General features: G+C 40.0%; 1 protein-coding gene across 1 annotated transcript in view; it reads left to right on the top strand.

Moving 5' to 3' along the window:
• Window positions 1–19,321, top strand: part of LOC113711377 (uncharacterized) — a 51,950-nt gene extending 32,629 nt beyond the window's left edge. The window contains exons 2-3 of the mRNA XM_027234545.2: window positions 14,060–15,385; window positions 15,779–19,321. Coding sequence (XP_027090346.2) covers window positions 14,060–15,385; window positions 15,779–19,321 — 4,869 coding nt within the window. The remainder of the gene's footprint in view (window positions 1–14,059; window positions 15,386–15,778) is intronic.
• The last annotated feature ends 1,645 nt before the right edge of the window (window positions 19,322–20,966 follow it).

Here is a 20,966-nt window from a genome sequence, read left to right as displayed (position 1 = left end):
TATTGGAGCATTTTACGAATGCAAGGGGAGGGGGGAAAACAAAAGAAAAATACCCTGAGTTAGTAAGCAAGAATATAAAATGGATATGCATGTCTTATGGGGGAACCCTTTTTGTGCCAAGGGTAGGCCTAGCATGAAAATGCAATCCTCCAGAGCAGGCACTATACAATACCTGATGGATCCAATCAGCGTATGGAGTGAAAAATAATTTGAAAAATTTGGCCCATTGGAATGAGAAGAGACGTTTGTCAAAATGAGGACCTCGTCCGAAGGGATCGATCACTTTTGATCGATACAAGAACTTGCAAAAACGCACGGGTTTGACCTTGATGAACTTCATATCGAAGAGATTGGAATTCGTTTTGACAACTTTTCTTAGTGAAGCACAGGTCAAAACTCCAACTGATCAAATGGCTGGATGCAATGGATGCTTTTCAAAATCGACTAGGTTTTCCATTTTGAAATTCGACATTGAAACCCTAATTGGTCAAATGAAATTGACAATTTATTAAAAATCGACCGGATCACCCTAAAAAGGGAAACAGGTCAAATGAATTGAATGAAATTTAATTTATCCAAAATTAATCAGATCACCCTAAAAAGGGTAAATTGATCAAATAGATTGAACGAAACTTGATTTATTCAAAATCGGTTCGGTTGCCCTAAAAATGGGTAAATTGGCCAAATGAATGAAATTGAATTAGTGATTTATTCAAAAATCGGCCGAATGACCCTAAAAAGGGTAAATTGGTCAAATGAATTGATGATTTATTCAAAATCGACCAGGTGACCCTAAAAAGGGTAAATTGGTCAAATGAATTGACGATTTATTGAATGAATTGGCAAAATGGATTGGTTGAATTGTCCGGCCATTGGTTATTTCAAAATTATTAAGGTGCATTAGTCTATGACCTTCTAAAAATCAAATTTTGGCCTCAATTTATTTATCGTCTCAATAGGAGGAATCATTTGTGAATTTCTTCAAATTAATGTCCTTCACGCAAGGGATTTTTACCAATTTGATAAAATGGCCAAAAAGTGATTATTAGATGCTCATATTCCAAAAATCACTCTATGAAAAATGATCGGATCCTACCTTACCTTGTGCACTACCCCTTTGGATAGTACAAAATGTAAACGTGCAAGTCTCTTTGGATTAAGTATCCGAGACACAAGGTGGTTTATTCCTGACACGGGATCCCCTAAATGGCATTCCCTTTCTAGGGTTTATGCATGATGCCAGTTTATTAAAGCAGTAAAACATGCAATTTGAAATGAAATCATGACATAAAAGGACCTTTTATACGCCAAGGTAGGCTTAGAATGCCATGCAATTATTAATCTATGAATGCAATATACCAAAATCTTTAAACGTGTAATAACCTATCTACGAGGGTAGGTTCTAAAAGAAGGTCATGCCGGACCTCTTATTTGCTAGGGTTTGTGAATGTAATGGGGACACAAAACCAAGAAGAATTAGTTCAGCCAGATAAATACACATAACACATTGTAGCAACGAGATAAAGCAATAATAATCAAAGACATAAAGCAATAAAAAGGAAAAGGGGTTGGATCCCTCCCCTCGTGAATCGTGTCCCTAATAAGGCAAGGCCGACTCTATCCTAGGCAAGCTATCATTGATGCATGAGGTATTGGCTCACTAATGCAACTAGACTCGATAGGTTTAGGTCCCCGAGCCTTCAGACTTGGAAACCAAGGGTTATCAATCCCAAGGTTCTTTGTCGGTGGCTCGAGCGATTCCCCAGACATTGCTACGCACACATCGTGTCACGGCTACATGTCATGAGTGAATCTATCAAAAATCCTCAACCTTCGACTAAAAGCTAAAGGTTATGAACCCAAAGCTTAAAATGGAAGGTTGAGTGACCCCTTGGATCAAGCTACGCACACATCGTGTCGCGATAGCAAGTCCAAGTGAGTCGCCTAAAATCCTAATAGGGTGGAGTGGCGTGAAAAGCCACTAAAAAGAAAAAATAAAGGAGGGATAAGAAATTAAAGCGTATGCACGTATGCTTGTGCTCGTTTGGAGGGGAGGGATCAAGAACCCACGCGAGGCTCTAGGGTATGTCCCCCACCCAAATGCAATGCAAGCGTGAGATAAACAAGTAAACATACATCCAATCATCCAATCACACATTCGTGAGCGAGGGAGTAGTTTGGTACGCCTACGAGGACAAAAAGCCCTAAAATGAGAAATGCAACCCTAATATCCACATGCTATACATAAAAGGGGTAGAAAAAGGAAAAGAATGGCTAAATCAAATGCTTGGACCCACTTAGGAAGTCCCCAGTGGAGTCGCCAACTGTCGCGCCCCACTTTTCGAATGATGTGTTGGTGTGTGTGTGAACATGTGCGAAATAAAATAAAGGCCATGGGACTTTGATAATGCGACGGTTTGGCCATATAAAGTTCAAAAAGGATTTTTTGTATCAAAAATGGAGTCGCCACTTGGTATAGAGTTAGGGTGTACCAAGTCACCCAAAAATGATTTTTGTTTTTGAATGAAAAAAAGTAAATAAACCCTTTTAGAGAACTTTTGGGTCTACGTAACCAAAAACAGGGATCGGGAGTCACATTTGACGAAGGGGAAGGCAAGGATAAAGATCCAAGGCACCCCTTCGACCTAGCCAAGGCTAGTTGCGTGATTTAGCCCTACCTTTCCTAATTTTTCTACCAAAAATATGTATTGCATGTTTTGGATTTGACTAAATGAATGCAAAAGAAAGAAAAAATGCAAACCTAAATTCTAAAATGTCTCTTGTAAGGTTTTTGGTCCCAACCACATGAGTTGTGGTGGCCAATAAAGGAAAACCTTTATAGAGGTCGATTAATGCAAATGATGGCTAAAGTGCAAGTATGCATGTGTATAAAAAGGTGCACGTGTGAAATTGTATGAAAAATCCAAGTGTTTGTGTGCAAGTGTATGAAAAGGTGCATGTGTGAATTTGTATGAAAAATCCAAGTGTTTGTGTGCAAGTGTATGAAATATAGTGATAAGTGCATATAGGTGTAATTAAGTGCAATTTTGTGAAGTAGAAATCAAAATGAACAATAAGGAAAGGAAAAGTGATGAGGAAATGTGAATTGAAAAAAATGAGTAAGTGATAAATGAGAATGAATGAACCTAAAGGAATGCATCAGGTCGGGTATGGGAATGACTCCTAACTTTTTCGACTTCGATTTTCCCTTTGATTAGAAAGCAAAACTAGCGTGCTAAGGCTATCGAGTAGCCACACTCGCTCGTTTCCCTTATCAGAAGGGGACTCTTCAGGCAAATGTACCCTAACTAGCATGAGATGCAAGACCTAAAGTGAGGGGAAAGGGGAATCGAGGAGCATGCCAGATGATAAAACTAAGGAAAAATGTATGATATGTAGTGAACAGGCAAATAATGCATTAATGAAAAACAAAGGAAAAATCTTATTGGGTCTAGCGTTGGACTAGCCCTTTCTATGAATTCTTAATGAAATAATGAGCCACAACTAGCATTGGACTAGTGTGGTGACGTACATTCATCCATCACATTCATTCATGGCTATGGAAAGCGATTAGACATGCCAAACACCTATAAACACATAGCACATAACAATTAGCATGCTCGACTAGATGCAAGAACCTAATAAAGCAAATTAACACATAACAACAAAAACAAGCAATCAAGCTAATGAACCTATTACATTTGCTAGCTAGGCACATGTCTTCAATAGGTCTTCATCAAGTGCTTTCCAAGCCCTATCTATTACAAGCCAAGAGGTGTACACATACCCCATAAAGAATAACTTAAATAAAAAGCAAAAGTGAATGAAATAAATGAAAGGAATTAAAGAAAGGCAAAGAAAGCAAAGTAGACATGCATATTCACATAACACGTAGGAGCACGTAGGAGAAATGAAAATCAAAGAGATAGAGGTTACCTCCCTTGCAATTGGGCCCCAAATGGAGTGAAATCACTTATTCATCCTCCAAAATAAAAGAAATGGTCAAGGTACCAATTTATTTGGGAAAATTAAAGGAAATAGGCAAACACGAGCTCACTTGATCATAAAGCCCCTAAAGTCGTGACTTAAGTGCAATTGACAAAGCATGGTAGTTAATTGAAACAAACAAGCAATGAAGTTTGTAAAATCAAAACTGTGAAGGATCAAATTGATGAAATTATTCAATTGGTTGGGTTATAGTGAAACAAAGGGGAACTTGGGAGGTTGGAATGTAATTTTTGGGAGTTATTTCTTCATGCAAAGCATGCAATCCACGAAGAGAAGAAGAGAATAAGCTTCTGCAACAGCGAAACTATCATTTCTAAAGCCTTTTGTACTATTCCAGCCATAGTTTTGCTTTTCAATTCATTGTCTCAAGTGAAACAAAAATATAATCTTCATCCGAACACAGCCCAACATCCTAATCCAACATCAAACCGCAATCTCCAATAAGAAGAACAAAGTTCAACATTCGAATACACAAACAGCAAGAGACATTCTGCATTTTCGGCATACGGTTTCAGCAATGAGACTTGCTGCATTTTCTTTCAACAGCTTTTGCAAACCACTTAACAACGCAAGTAGTTGAAAGAAATTCATGCAAAGCTTTCATGCAAATACAAAGGGAATAAACTTCTGCTATGACACAAAACTCTCGGCAGTTAATGAAGTTTTGTTTTTCTGCAAATTACATCCTTCAAATAAGCTCAGGTGCATCAACCTCGATCCATTGCTACCATTAACCAAAACATTTACCCATCAACTCTCGGCAATCAAGTCTGATGAGCATCCGGATTTTTAAACAAAAGAAACATACACTACAAGTCTCAGTTATTCACTCGACTGAGCATTCACTCGACCAAAGCTAGAATCTGAGTTGCTTAACAGTAAAAAAAATGGCAAGGGACGCAAGTCCTTATAAGTTTCTTGGTCCAGAAATTAAAAAAATGCAGCAGAGATGGAAATCAGGAAACTTAAAATAGACATGCATAACTGAACCACAAATCATAGATTTTTATCGAACTAAAGCTTCAGCAACCAAAACCAGAAATTCTGACATCTAGATACCAACCGACAGGGAAATGAAATCCCAACCAAACCATACGGCCAATACTTTTTATTTTCAAAACTCACGGTCAAAATGCACAAGACAGCAGAAAACAGGAAAGCAAAGGCAAGAGAAACCTCAAGGAGTAAACATAACGAAACTATGGAACAAGCCCAACAAATTAGCGGCAAAAGAGATGTCAGTTCATGTATCTTCCTAGCAGAATCCTAGTTGACTAGACTACAATTTCTGGGTTTCATGCCAAAAGTCCGAACAAGTACCAAGTGTCCAACCCAAGGCAACAATCAAGATTGAATCTTGTATTTTGGAATCCCAAGAATTCTAAAACCAAACCCACGCACACAGAGGAGGACCAAAGGTGCAACCTTTAGTTCAATGGATTACCTGATAAAGATTTTGACAAGGCTGAAGCCAAAAGAAATGAGCCGGCGTCAATCTTCTATGGAACTTCTGGAAAACAAGCCTCCTAGTTTCTTCCTTTCGTCGGTCTTCCTCCTATAACTTCTCTTTTCCAGATGCAGCCGCAACTCCAGCTCCTCTTTTCAGTTTTTCTTTCGCTGTTTCACTCTAAAATCTCTCCCCCCGTATCCTCTCTTTTCTCAAACCTCAGACTCTCTCTCACGGAAGCTCTCAAACTCTCGGCCACCCACTCCCAGTCTTCCCTTCTCTTCCGTCAAGCCCCTCTGTCTCTTCCCCCTTAGCTTTTCCCTCAGCCCCTTTTCTCTGTTTTGCTCTCCCTCTCTTTTTGGCTCTCTGTATGCTCCCCAACTTCCCCAGAACCCTTCATCCTACGGCCCTCTACTCTCTTGTCCTTCCTCTCAAATTGCAGCCGTCAACCAAAAAACCCCCCCTTGCGGCTGCCTTTCTTTTCTATTTATACGGGAACCCCAACCCTAAACTTCAGCCAGCTCTTCTGTATTTGCAACCAAGGAGCCGCCTAGTCCTTCCTTGCAAAGTTGCAAAAAAAAATGCAGCATGCATGCGACACCTTTTCTTCTTTTTTTTCCTTTTTTTATAACTAATTAATATAGATAACTAATTAATAAAAAATATAGATAACTAATGAAGAAAAGCTAATTAAGATAAAAATAGAATGCTAATTTTCTTTTCTTTTCTTTTCTCTTTTCCCTCTTTTTTCCAATTGATAAACAATAACTTGCATTTGAAAAGGAATAAAATATATTTTTTGTGAAGGATTTTTCTTTTTCTTTTTCAATAAATTCCTATGCTAAAATTACTAAAAAAAGAAAAGAAAATAAAATAATAACATAAAAACTAAAGAAAATACAAGAAAACAACACTAAAAATTTGGTGTCTACACAGTTCGTAGTGTATCCAGGTCAAAATTTCAAAGTACAGAACCAGAATCTCACATTCAAGCTAGTTAACCGCACTATGCGTAAACGATAATAACTCAGGCTACAAAAGTCCGATTGAGGCGTTTTCAGGTATAACATAGCACTACAACTATCATGTTTTGGCCAAATACTAATGTAATACGAATCAGGGTGAAAATAATGCGGTCAGATTGGTGAAATGTCAAAACTGTCCACAGAGCTCTACCTATGGCAGTCAGGGGTAGTTTTGTCTTTTCACATGATACAGTTCTCAGATTGAGGTTAAATTTTACAGGAGGCTATAAAACATCATTCCCTACAACTTTCATGTTTTGTACTAAGCCTAATTCGGCCCCCATCATGGTCAAACAGAATCAGGCAGAACAGGGCAGTGAAGAATCTCAATTCTGGAATTTGAACTTTTCCACTAGAAATTCATATCCAACAAGTACTCTATCATCAAAAGCATCAACTACTAACTCAATAACATCAATAGAGAGGTATATAACTATAATCAAAGCTGAAAATGTAAACCCTAGCTCCATATCCAACAAATCAATCAAAACTAATCGATTAACCGTTATAAGGCAAGATTAAGAGCTTCTAGCTAAACTTGAACAAGATTAAATGCAGAAAGGGATAGGAAACCATAATACCTCACCAAGACTCCTTGCAAGAGAGAATCACAACATTTCCCTCCAAAGTTTCACCACACAAAGCTTCTTAAGAACTAAAGGAAGAGTTTAATCGGTTTAGATTTTGAATTTTCACTCAAATTAAGCTAAAAATCAAGATGGAAATTGAATGGTTTCTTCCCACTTTTCTCTCTCACTCTCACGGCTGGAAGGCTGAGAATGAAGGCTCAAATGAAGCTTCAAGAAGGTTAAAATGATAGGAATTAATTTGGGTCAAAGTTGACAAGTGTCACACTTTGATTGGAAGTCAAATTTTGTTCTTTTCTCTCTTATTTTTGGTCCAATATTTCGGCTGCCTTGAGGCTATTTTGGGGGCTGATTTTAATCAATTAATAGCAAGGAGATTAAGGTAATAAAGTAGTGTTCGAGTGATGCACTCACTCGGTAACAAACGGTACCCGTCGATTCAACCCGTTTTTTCTTAAATCGCGTATACTAGGATTTTAACTTATAATTCACTCACTTATTATTATCACTTCTAATCACACACTTAATATCATCTAAAACTCACTCTTAATCACCAAATTTGATACACACTCCGTACCGAATGGTCACACTACGAAAAGGCGAAAAAAACCCTAATTTGCGATAATTTGAAAATGAAAGGGAAAACCCTTAATTCTATGGTTGATTGCAATTACTGCGGGTGTGAATGAGTAGTAAAGCTATTAGAAAGGAATAAATGCCAAATAAAAGGAATTTTAAGCAAAATGTGAGGGATTTTACAATTCCATTGATTACATTAAAAATGAGAGATTTAAGAAAATCGGTTAGTCACAAGTAAACTAGGATTTTTTTTATTAGAATTTAGGGTTTTCTAGTCCTTTAAAACAAAATAAGGTTTTAAATCAAATCCAAAAAAAAATAAACTCCAGTATCTTCTTTACAAACAGCCTCCAAACATTCGGTGTATCACAGCTTACCTGGTTGACTTGACCAAGCTTAGCAATAATGACTAACTTATGATTTTTCACATGACCTGGCCTTCTCTGGCATTTGGTACAAGCAACCAATATGTCGGCCAAAATGGTCGGTACTATAGAACACTATCGATTTTTAATCTCAAGAAAGAGGTCAAACATGAGTTTAGTAATTTTTAAAGCAACCTTCTTATCTTTTCATGGAAACAGGCACGTCCCAACCATGACGAGTCCATATATCCACAGTCTTTTGCATTCCCACATTGTCTTAGACATAAATGAAAAGTTCTCGAAATGCAATCTCGAACCCATCTCTTAGTGCTAATTTATCAAATAAGAAATTAACATCTATGCTTTGATCAGACCCTTATAATACAGACTCCTTCAACCTAGTGAAGTGACAAAACTCAGCCTTGCTGGAGGCGAATGGGAAAATTACAGCTATGCTATGCACTGATAAGTTAAGAATGTGAGAACCCAAAAATTTCTTTATTGCTAGTCATTATTTTAGTTTCTTGCTTACAATTTCTATACCTTTCTTTATTATATTAATTTTTGAGAGATTTTTATAAGGGAATTAAGTTGTTAAGACATTTTTCCGGTACAAGTTAGTCTATGTGACGTTAGTAGTGTATATTGGATGTGGGACCCGCTAATGCGATAAAATTTTGATGACTAGGTGACGTTGTACTAGGGAATATTATTTTTACAAAGTGCTCGGGGATAATTAGAGGTTAGCTAAGTAAATTAACCATTGGTAGCCAAAACGATGAGAATAAACCCTAGTGCGCCATTTGTCGCGAAACCAATGGATGGTGGATTTTGACCAAGACTTTCTTACTTCTTCTAAATACAAAAATTTGACTAAAATTCCCTTTTATTTTGACTCAATTACCTTATGATAGTTTTACTACTCATTTACTCCCTCAATAGTTGTAATGAATAAGAGATTTAAGAGTTTTACCCTTAGTTTTATAGTTCGGGTAAATTAGGGTTTTCGCGTATTTTGGTAGTGTGATTAATTGTGGAAGTGTGTGTACTAAATTTGGTGGTTAAGAGTGAGTTTTAGATAAGAAAAAGTATGTGATTAGAAGTAATAATAATAAGTTAGTGAATTATAAGTGAAAACCCTAGTACGCGCGAGATAAGGAAAAACGGTATGAACCGACGTATACCGTTTGTTACCGAGTGAGTACACCACTTGAACACTACTTTATTACCTTAATATCCTTGCTTTTATTTCAGCTAATTAACCCTAAAATATCTCTTAACCCAGCCACAATGTTTGACCAAAGACAAAAGGAAAAAAAGAAAAAATTGAGCTTTGATCCTACGGCGACACTTGTCGAAAATCTACCCAACTTTGACCCAAGTTTCTTACCTTTACTAAAACTCAAAATTTGACCAAAATTTCCTTCACTTTCTTGTCTTCTTGGCCAAAAATAGGGAGAGGAAAAAAGAGAGAAAACTTCATCTTGCATCTTCAATTTCTTCCTCAAATCTTGAGTTCCAACCGTTAAAATTGCAAACTACTCCATAAAAGTTACTCACTAAGAAGGTTTAGAGCTTTTGCTGGAGTGATTTTGGAAGAAGAAATCCTAAACTACCATCTTTTTTAAGGTTCCAAGGTAACTTGTCTAGAAATCCCTCTTTGCTCTTAATAATTGTAAATTGGTGGATTAGAGTTGTTAAATATGTAGTTTTGTGAGAAATTTCATGGGTTGAAATAGTGTTATGATAAATTTCAATTTTTATGGTGAATTTTCTGCCCTCATGTGATGATTAATGATTGGCCATGGTTTGATAGTTTTGTTATGTGATAAATTAGTGTATTATGTGCTAGATGGACTTGCCTAAAGAAAATTTCCAGCTTTAAGGTTGAAACTGCCCTGTTCTGACCTGTTTAATTCATCCATATTAGAGGCCGAATCAAGCTTAGGTTGAAACATGAAAGTTGTAGGAAATGGTGTTAACTAGATGACTACAAAATTTCATCTCAATCAGAGCATGGTAGCATGTGAAATGACAAAAATACCCTTGACTGCCAAATGTACTGTTTTGTGGACAATGTTCTGTTTTCTCTGAGATTGCATATTTTGACCTTGAAAAGGAACGAATTGGGTGTTGATGTCTTCATAGGAAATGTATTTCTCTGTCTTAGATTCGAAACGGTATAAATGTTACCCCAATCCGATAAGCGTAGCTTCGGTTGTGACCGAAACGCCAAGAGATATCAAACCTGTTATTTTGTTATTTGTCTTGAACATTAGTTCCGGTCGCATTGTTAGCATTATTTTGTAATTGAATGACATTGAGCCTAGTGAAAGGCTATTGTGGTAAGATTATTTGTGTGTGATTTTGGAGCTGAATTGAGAAAAATAATGAAGCCATAAATGGCTGGAAAATAGGTAAATACAAAGGGCATGCTACCCAAATTTTCACTCGAGGGCTAGTTGGATGTACTCGCGACTTGAGCGAAAGGTTTTAGGGTTGTTTATGTTTTTAAGACCAACTGCTACCTTTTTACTCCAACGCCACATAGTTAACTTGACTAGGCACACTACTTGTAGTCGAGCCTCATTTGTGCATTCCGTTTCCTGGGTTTGTGGATGAGGAAACCATAATTGTTTTACCTTGGTTGTTGTTAGGACGTGACGGTGATCAAAGCCATCCTTTGGGAGAAAACTTTTGAAGTTATCTTTGCTTGAACTGGTGAGTGTACCCTCCCCTGATTTGTTGCTTAACTGGTTTATTTGTACTTGAAATCTGTGACATGAATGACTATGAACCCTATTTATTTTGAATGAGATGAGAGTGTACTTTATCACACTCGTTCTCTTGCCTATGTGATCATTTACTGTGCGAATTTGAATCTGTTATCTGTGTCTGTTCTGACGTCATTTGGAGGCTTGTATCCAACGATCCTTTTGTGACCTCTGAGCTCAAATCCTGTGGCTATTTACTCGATCGAACCGGCAAGGACCTGGTCGATTAGATAACGAGTCACGGTAGTCTGTTTCTGGGAAATCTTTGGGTATTGGAAACTCTGGATTTCCGATATACTCGAGTATTACCACCTCTGTTCTGTGTGTGGTGTTCGGGCCCGGCAAGAGGTATGATCGGTGGATGGAATTTGATGTCAAGTGGGGTCTACGGTCATGTTTGTTTCCTCGAAAGTTGACGGAGCGTCAACGAGTTGGGATCAAGTACTGCAATGGGAATTTGGCTCTTAAGAGCAACCTGTATCCTTTCTATCTGAGGTGTTTGTTCATTTCCTTACATGATGTGTATATGTGCCTTAAAAGTGAAATGCCATGATTCTTGACTACTTGTACTTGTGGTACCTCATTGAGTGTAAGCTCACCCCGCTCCTGTTATCTTTGTTTTCCTTACAGGGTTCAATATTTTGAGAGCTATGACTTTTGAAGAAAGAGTCGAGCTAGTGTAGACATTCTTTTGATCATGCTTCTCTGTAATCAAAACTCTAATTGTATTTTGTATACGTATGGTTACTATGACTTGTATTTTAAGTTAACTTGTTGAAGACTCTGATGTATATATGTATATAAGTGTGTAATCAAGTGTTTCAAGCGTATTCGTTTGAGATTGTACGTTTCTATGGTTATGTGAACTTTCTTATATCCATTGGGAAAATCGAGTGAGTGTGAAGCTTGAACGAGGAAGAAAAATTTGGTCGGATTTTGACGTGGCTGCGGTCCTTCACATTTTCCGATGATTCATTTTCCCAAAGTTCTTTGGACCATTTAGTAAGGTTTATGAATAATTTGATCCGTAGTCCTGGCGAGAGCTGGACAGGCGGTCTGCCGACCCTTTGGTTCGCCTTAGGGGGAGATGGGGCCGTCACAAAGAAGACCAGTTACCTCTTCAATTCACAGTCATTTCTTTGTTTCCTATCCTAAATGCCGAACAACTAGGGTCCTATAATTGTACCAATGCCTCTACCAAATAACCGTCCGATTCAATGTCTTTAAAGTTCCCGATTGGTCCTAGGTGAGATGACACTTGATGAATTTCACTAGACGAAAGAAGTGCGAGCCACCTCCGAACCTCACTTGGCACTACCAACAAATTTTTGATTCGTTGAGGATTGTCCATCTGAAGCACAAAGGTCGAATCAAATACGTTACCTATGAGCCCCACTTCTCCAATTTTTGGCAAAATTAAACGTGAAAATCCCATAGAGGATTAGATACTCAGGGGAGAAAAGGTTGGCCTAATGCTAAAATGGGATTTTCTAAATGGCATTCCCTCTAAAGTTAATGCATGATGTTAATTTATTAAAATAAATAAATATGCAATTAACAAAATTAAGCATGACCTAGATGAACCCTCTTTATATGCTAGGGTAGGCCTAAAAAATGAAGTGCCATATTAAGGTACTAAATACAACAAGATATAATTTAAACGTGTAATAACCTATCTAATTAGGTGGGCTCTTAAAAGAATACCATGCCAGAACTCTTATTTTTTAAAGTTTGTGAATGCAAGAGAAGAGAAAATAAAAAGAGGTTTGTGAATGCACGTATGAAGTGACTCTTTGAGGGGAGGGATTAATATTATTAAGCACACATGAAGGTTCTAAGGTGACATTCCCCCACCCCAAATGCAAAAGCACGATAATATAAATGAAATTAAACAAATCATTCATCACATACACGGAGAGCGAGAGACGATTACGGGTGTAAAATGCAAAAATCCTAAAACGTAAAAGAAAAAGAAAAATGCAACCTAAAACATCCTAATGTGATATATAAAAAAGGTTAGAAAAAGAAAAAAATTAACTAAACCTAGTGCTTGGATTCACTAAAAGTTCCCAATGGAGTCGCCAAAACTGTCATGCCCCATTTTTGAAAATAAAAATAGCGTTGAAAAAATGAATTTTTGATTTTAGAACATAAATAAAGAAAAAGGGTCTAAAATGGGATTTAGAAAAATGCGACGGTTTGGGTCCAACATAATAGTCTAAAAAGGGTTTTTATAAAAAAAAAAAAAGAATTGCCACTTGGAATTGAATTTAAGTGTACCAAATCACCCAAAATATATTTTAAATAAAAAATTGATAAAACCCTTTTAAGACGCTTTGAGATCTTTGAAAATAAGATAAAAGAGTTCGGGAGTCAAAGTTGAAGAAATGGACCGCAAAGATTTGATAGGTTCAAAGTTAAGACACCCTTTCAACCTAATCAAGGCTAGTTGCGAGATTTAATCAAAAATTTTTCTAATCTAACTTATAAAACTTATCACATTTGGATGTTTCTATATGGATGCAAATCATATCTAAGGGGTATCGAGAAGGACAAAATGTCTCTTCAAAATTTAATTGGTATCAATCACATTAATTCTGATACCCAAAAATGATTCTTTGAAAAAGTCACGAAAAATGCAAAAGATGAGATTAAAAAAAATGATGATAATATATAGATAAATATACGTTATCTAAAAGACGAGAATGCAATATAACGAGTACAGGAGACTAAAATTCATGACTCAATTTTCCTTTTCATGGAGAGGTAATAGTGTGCTAAGGCTAAAAAATCATGCTCGCCCATTTCCTATATTTGAAGAGTGACTCTCCTAAACTAGTCAAACAAATGGACTAGCCTATATCTAATTTCCTAAAATGAGATGTAATTCTAAATCATATGATCCAAACATATAGAAAGTAAGGGAATAATAGTAGGAAAAATATCATGAAAAAAATAACCTAAAAATAGGAAAAATACATAAAATGCAATAAATATCGCACAAGGTATGAATCTAGTGTGAAAACGGTCTAAAGGGTCTAGCATTGGATTAGCACATTTCTACAAGTCCTCACTAGCATTGGACTAGTGAGAAAACATTCAAAACATGCAATCACATGAAAATAAAACATATAGGAGCATATAAAAAAAATCTGGAATGTGTCCAAGCAATTATATTGTAACTAGGTTTTATCCAACTAAGAGTTCTCTCTAGCATAGGGTTGTCGTGCGTCTATTTTTGGTAGTTTAGGTTTTCTGCATGGCTGGCTTTCAGCCGCCTGGAGGGGGGGCTGGCCGCTCCTTTGCGGCTGTGCTCCAGGCGCAGCCTTCACCCTCATCATCTCCTTGCAAGATCAAGACTGCTGCACAATACCGTGGAGAGCCGGCCGTCCTTTTCTCGGCAGAGGATATTGCAAAGCTTTCTGCTCCTTTCACTTTTGCTGTGGTCGGAAAATTTTCCCATGGCAGGCCAAGTCTAGATGTCACTCGTAAGTCACTCCTGGCGATCGGTTTCAAGTCCACTTTCACTGTCGGTTTGCTAGATCAGAGGCATATCCTCATACGGTTTTGCTTGGAGGAAGATTTCCTTCGGTGCTGGACAAAGGGGTTCTGGAACGTTGCAGAATTCCCAATGCGTGTTTTTAAATGGAGCCCAGATTTTACAGTTTCAAGTGAATCTTCACGAGCCCCTGTCTGGATTGCGTTAGAGCATTTACCAATCCATTTTTTTGATAAGGTGTCACTTTTCTCTATTGCCAACACCATTGGCAACCCACTACAAATTGATACCGCAACTGCATCTTTGTCGAGGCCCAGTGTGGCACGCATCTGCGTGGATCTTGATGTCTCACAGGACCTACCCGAGCGTATCTGGATTGGGACAGGCAACTCTGGCTTCTGGCAACGCCTCCTCTACGAGAACCTGCCGCTGTATTGCCCTCTTTGCAATAGACAGGGGCACTCCAGTGATGGCTGTCGACAGCACAAACATCGCAGGAATGGATCCAGGGGCACTCCTCTGACGGCGGCGGCGGTAGCCCAGACCCACGAAGACACGACTGGTGCAAAGCAATCCAAAGCTCCGCAACTAGCGTATCTCATCACCAGAACTGGCCCAAACCAGAAGAATGAAGAACTGGGGCAGCCATCACATGTCTCTATGGCTCGACAGGCGCAGGTGGGCAGCGGTCAGGTTGAGTGCTCTAGTTGCGTGTGCCTAGATGGTGGGCAGGTTGCGGCGGGCCAGGTTGAGGATAGCGGTGCTCCCGCTCCTGTCTTGAAAGTTTCTGCAACCTCTCCAGTCTTGGGTCGTATCTGCGATGATTCGCAAATCCAGCAAGTTGCGCATGAGAAGCTGTCCCCCCAAGGCTCCCTTTCGGATGGGGAGGATTTGCCAGAGGTGGGTGCGCGTGATAGGAAGACACTGGTTGCCTCTTTTCAGCAGTTCAGCAAGGCACTGGGGCCTCGGGTTCAGCAGAAGTTTGCTGAACGGGAGGCAGATGGTTTCACCATGGTACTCTCGCGAAAGGCAAGGAAGAAGCGAGCTACCACCCCTCTGACCCGACAGGTCTTGACACGGCAAGCTGCTAAAGCCATTACGGTACCTTTTCACTCTACCTCCAATGAATAATTTGCTTATTTGGAATATTAGGGGAGCGACGAACAGACTCTCTGTAAGTCGCTTGCGTTTATTAATTCGTGTTCATCAAGTTGCTGTTTTAGTACTCTTAGAGCCTATGGCTGAAGCTTTCAATATTGAAAGCTTGCGGTTGAAGTTGTCTTTTGATTTTTGTTTATTTAATCCCTCAAATAAGATCTGGGTCTTTTGGCGGTGTGGTTTTCATTTTAATGTCATGCACAACTCAGAGCAAGTCCTCCATGTCATGGCGGGTCATGACTCTTGGACCGGGACTTTCTTTGCCTCTTTCATTTATGCTAAATGTACAAGGGTGGGAAGGCATGCTCTGTGGTCGGAACTCCGCGCTCTTGCTAGCTCGATCACAAGGCCGTGGTTGGTAGGGGGGACTTCAATGCTATCCGTACGCTGACAGAGTATACGGGTCGAGCACATCAGGACCTGGGAGCCATTTCTGATTTTAACACAGCAATCTCAGACTGTCATCTTCAGGAGTTGCCTTACTCTGGAAGCTCATATACTTGGTCTGGCGTTCGGTCAGGATCTAGGATATGGAAGCGGTTGGATAGGGTCCTGGCCAATCACCAATGGCTCAGTTTCCTACCAAATACTTCGGTCCAGCATCTAAATCGGGCCACCTCTGATCATACGCCCTTATTGGTGCATCTGCGGGGGGCTGATGCTAGTGCTCCCAAGCCTTTTAAGTTTCAAAATTTCTGGGTTTCTAGCTCGGAGTTTCAATCGACGGTGCAGAGCAATTGGGAACTTCCTACGCAGGGATATGGTATGTACCGGTTGGATTTCAAGCTAAAACGCTTGAAGGCATGCTTACGCCACTGGAGCAGGCAACATTTTGGCAACATATTTCAGGCTGTTCGGCAGAACGAGTTTGAGGTCCAGCAAAAGGAAATTTTGTTCGAGGCTGCCCCGACGGACGAGGCGAGAGCTGAGCTCCATCGGGCCAAAGGCATCCTATTGCGCAGTCTTCGGGTGGAAGAGGACTACTGGCGTCAAAAGGCCAGCCTACGGTGGTTAAAGGATGGGGATTGCAATACACGCTACTTCCATGCTTCAGTGAGGGAGAAGCGCTCGAAGCTGGCTATACATCGCATTAAGGATGCTGGGGGGAGTTGGCTTGAGGATGAAGACAGCATTGGCCAGGAAGCGGTTGGTTTTTTCCAGAGTCTTCTTACAGCTGAGGAGGTTAGCGACGTGGATGATCTGCTGGTACACGTTCCGCGGCTCGTGACTGAGCATCAAAACGATGTCTTATTGGGGGAGGTAACCATGGAGGAGGTCAAGAGGGTGGTTTTCGACCTCGATAAGGATAGTGCCCCGGGTGTGGATGGATTCACTGGCATTTTTTTCCGTCACTGCTGGAATATCGTAGCTCTTGACATCTTAGCAGCGACTAAGGATTTTTTAGCTGGGACTCCGATCCCAAAAGGAATTGCTAGCACTTTGATTGTCCTAATCCCGAAGAAGCCAAACCCATCTACGTTTGCCGATTTTAGTCCCATTAGCCTGTGCACCTTTGTAAACAAGATTTTTACAAAGGTCCTTGCTAATCGTTTGCAGCCAATCCTCTCGGGCATTGTTTCTGCGGAGCAATCTGCTTTCTGCCCTGGTCGTGATATTGCTGAAAACGTGCTCTTGGCGCAAGAAATGATTGCCTCCATTGACAAGAGGGCACGGGGAAATAACTGCATCTTCAAGCTGGACATGATGAAGGCTTTTGATAGGGTGTCATGGTGGTTCCTACGGCAGCTACTTTGCAAGTTTGGTTTTGACTACCGATTCATTTTGCCTATTTTAAATAACCTCTCCCACAGCTGGTTCTCTGTGTTGGTCAATGGCAGGTCCAAAGGTTTTTTCCAGGCCTCCCGTGGGATTAAGCAAGGCGATCCTCTGTCCCCCCTCCTCTTCATTCTGGCATCTGAGGCTCTAAGTAGGGGACTGAATGCACAGGTCGAGGGGGGCAGAGTGGTTCCCTATGCAACGTCACGTGGTTGCGTTCGGGTCACTCACTTGTCCTTTGCTGACGACATCATCATTTTTTCGCGCGGAGATAGAAGGTCGGTCGGGAATTTGGTTCGGTTCTTAAATTTATACCAAACTGCAACAGGCCAGCGGATTAACAATCACAAGAGTTTATTCATAGCATCGAGGCGGTGTGGAACTGGCCAGATTCGTCGAATTCAACAGATGACTGGTTTCAGGCATGGAACTCTGCCGCTTCCTTATTTGGGATGCAACCTATATGCAGGACGTAGGAAAAAAGAATACTTCCAATTTCTAATCGATAAATTCATTGCTAAACTTGCGGGCTGGCAGAAAAAGATCCTCTCCCAGGGGGGGCGACTCATACTTATTAAGCATGTGCTCTCTGCCATACCTACGCACGTGTTAGCCGTCATGGACCCGCCATCCGGGGTGCTAAAGGAGCTGGAACGCCTTATGGCCAATTTTTTCTGGGGGCAGACGGAGCTGGGCCCTAAACATCATTGGCGTTCCTGGAAAAACCTATGTTATCCAGTGGAGGAGGATGGCCTTGGCATACGTTCTTTTAAAAGCATACAAGGGGCTTTCAGCTGCAAACTGTGGTGGCAGTTCCGCCATTCTTCCTCCTTGTGGGCACTATTCATGCGATCCCGTTATAGTGAGGACAATGGGGTAGTCTGTGGAGCATCCAGAGTCTGGCGACGAATGCTGTCTGTTTCTGATATGGTGACGCAGTCCACCCGCTTAATTGAGTTAGACGACAGAGCTAGACCAGCTTGGACCCTCACATCTTCTGGCGATTTCACCATTTCTTCAGCTTGGGACGCTTTGCGGCCCAAAAGAGCTTGCCTTGGATCTAGGAAGTGTGTATGGAGTGCCAGTGCTCCTTGCAAGATTGCTGTCTTTATGTGGAAGCTGCTCAATCGGTATCTCCCTTTCCCTGATGCCCTTCAGCGGTTTGGCCTCCAACTCCCCTCAAAGTGCTCGTTTTGCTTGAATGGAGAGTCTCAAGATCACGTCTTCTCGGAATGCGTTCTAGCATCTCAGGTTTGGAGTTTTTTCGCCAGGGCCATGTGGGTTCCTCAGTCGCCTACGGCCGACACTATCTCCCGTTTACAGCAATGGTGGCTATGTCATCCTCCAGGCTCTGCACGGGGTAAGCTGTGCAAGGTATTGCCGTCGCTAATCTGTTGGGGCCTTTGGAAAGCTAGGAACATGGCGGTGTTTGAGGGCGTTGTTTTAACCCCAACTCAGGTTTGCTGGAATATTCAAACGCTGCTGCATCACTTGTCCCAGGTCCGGCCTTTCGCTCGAGTGACGCAGGATGACGGGGAGCTGGTCCGCTCGGGCTTGTTTCTCCGACTGACGTCACCGAAGCGGATGGCCCCACGCTGGGTCCTTTGGGAATCACCACCTGAGGGGTTTGTAAAATTGAATGTTGATGGCTCATCTCTAGGGAATCCAGGCTCATCTGGTGCGGGAGGTGTGTTTCGTGACTCGGGGGGTAATGTCCTCCGTGGTTTCTCCTATTTTTTGGGCTCAAGGACAAACATGGAAGCGGAGGCCTCGGCATTACTGGAGGGTATGTTGCTCTCCACAGGTTACCACTCTCTGCAAGTTGAAATGGACTCTCAGGTTCTGATGGCTATGGTGAATGACAATGGACGAGTACCTTGGAAGCTATGGAAGACTATCTCACGCATCCAAGCCTTAGCGCTGGGTCGCCAGGTTACCTTCTCTCATGTCTATCGGGAGGCAAACGGGGTGGCTGACGCCCTGGCAAATCTAGCAAGTTCCACGGGTGTCGATCACAGCTTTGGGGCCTCCACCCTCCCGGACTACATACAGGGGCTAGCCCGCCTAGATAAGATGCGAATGCCTTATGTACGGTTGTCTTAGCCCTTCTGGCGAACATCTCAAAACAGAACATCTCTTGTGTCTATTTTTGAATAAATTTGGGAGTGGCGTCCCCCCTCGTGTTCGAGGTTAGCCGGATTAAAAAAAAAAAAAAAAAAAAAAAAGGAGCATATAAAAAGAATTTAAAATAATAATAGAAGGTACCTCCCTTGAAATAGTGTTTAAATGAGGTAGGATTTGTTCTATTTATACTCTAAAACCAACAAAATAGTTAAGGTACCAATTGAATTAACAATTAAGAAGAAAATGTAACATATAGCAAACTCACTTTATTATTGTAGAGGAATATTATCAAATATAAAATTCCTAAAATTTATTAATTAGATGCATTTAAATGAAGAATGATCAACAATTAAATGAGATGAACCATTCTAGCTAAGAAATAATAAAGATCAGGGACCTAATTGCAAAAAATTAAAAGTTTTTGGGTCAAATTGTAATTATTAAAAGGGGTCAAAATTGAATAAAAGATAAAGTTTAGAGAGCAAAGTACAATTAAATTAAGGATCTAAATGAAAAAAATTCAAAGTTTTAGGGCTTCAATGAAAATACTCGATAGATCAGGGACCAAATTGCAAATTCTTTTTTGGTTTTGCAAGAAAACGAGCCTTGGGCTGCCTTTATATGGTTTCTTGTGTCGAAAATCCTCTTCGGCCCAGAGAAAAACTGAAGAAAAGAGTGGGCCAGCCTTTTTGTTTTTTAAACCAGACCCAACAAAAAAATAGGGTTAGAGCATCAAAGCCCGTACATGAACCTTACTACAAATCAAATTTGACCCAGTTTTTTATCTTAGAAACACAAAGAAAATAGCCCAAAAGGTTTGAAGAAGATCAAACATACCAATAAAATGAGAAAAAAAAATTGAATATAGCCAAGAACATCCATGAAAATTTCGACGAGTTAAAAAACCCGCCGGAAACTAGAAAAATCCCGGCCAAAAAGGCCGGAATCTTACCGGAACTCCATTTTTCAAGCTTTTTAGCCCGTATTTTTACATATACACAAAACTCATGCTATTGTGAATTCAAAAGAACCTCAAACAAAGTCCAAAAATCAAATAATGATATAAAAATATAGATCCAAATTTCTTGAACATAAACTCTCATAAACACACTCAAATATCTAGTATTAATGTTGAATCGAACAAGGAGAAGTTGGGGATATACCTAATGAAGCTTTGTGAGCAGATTAGAGCCAAGAAAAACGCGGATAGAAGTAGTTTGATGAAGCTTCAAACTTGTGCAAAGGGTAGCCAAACCAGTGATTTCGGGGCCGAATTTGAGAGTTTTCTAGATTTTTTTTGCAACTTGTTCATTGGATCCATTTTTCCAGCTGTCTTTGATATATTTTTGAGGCGATGAGGTGGCCTTTGTACTGGTAAGCTTGGGGGAAAAGAAAAGAAAGAAAAATCGAATCCAAAAATGTATCAAAATCTAGCTGCATTGTACCGTAGCAAGAACAAACGCACGGGCGCGTGAAATTTTTTTTTTTTTGAAAATTACATATTTCATTTTTATTATATTTTCATTTTCTTTCTTGATTTTCCTACAAACACCGATGAAAATTAGGCACGATAAAGATGATTTTTCTTAGAAACAAAATGAAGTAGAAATAAATCAAAATCAAA

This window comes from Coffea arabica, chromosome 10e (assembly GCF_036785885.1).
Source record: "Coffea arabica cultivar ET-39 chromosome 10e, Coffea Arabica ET-39 HiFi, whole genome shotgun sequence".
NCBI lineage: Eukaryota > Viridiplantae > Streptophyta > Magnoliopsida > Gentianales > Rubiaceae > Coffea > Coffea arabica.
The sequence above is the reverse complement of the archived record's forward strand: the minus strand, read 5'-3'. Positions and strand labels throughout refer to the sequence as shown.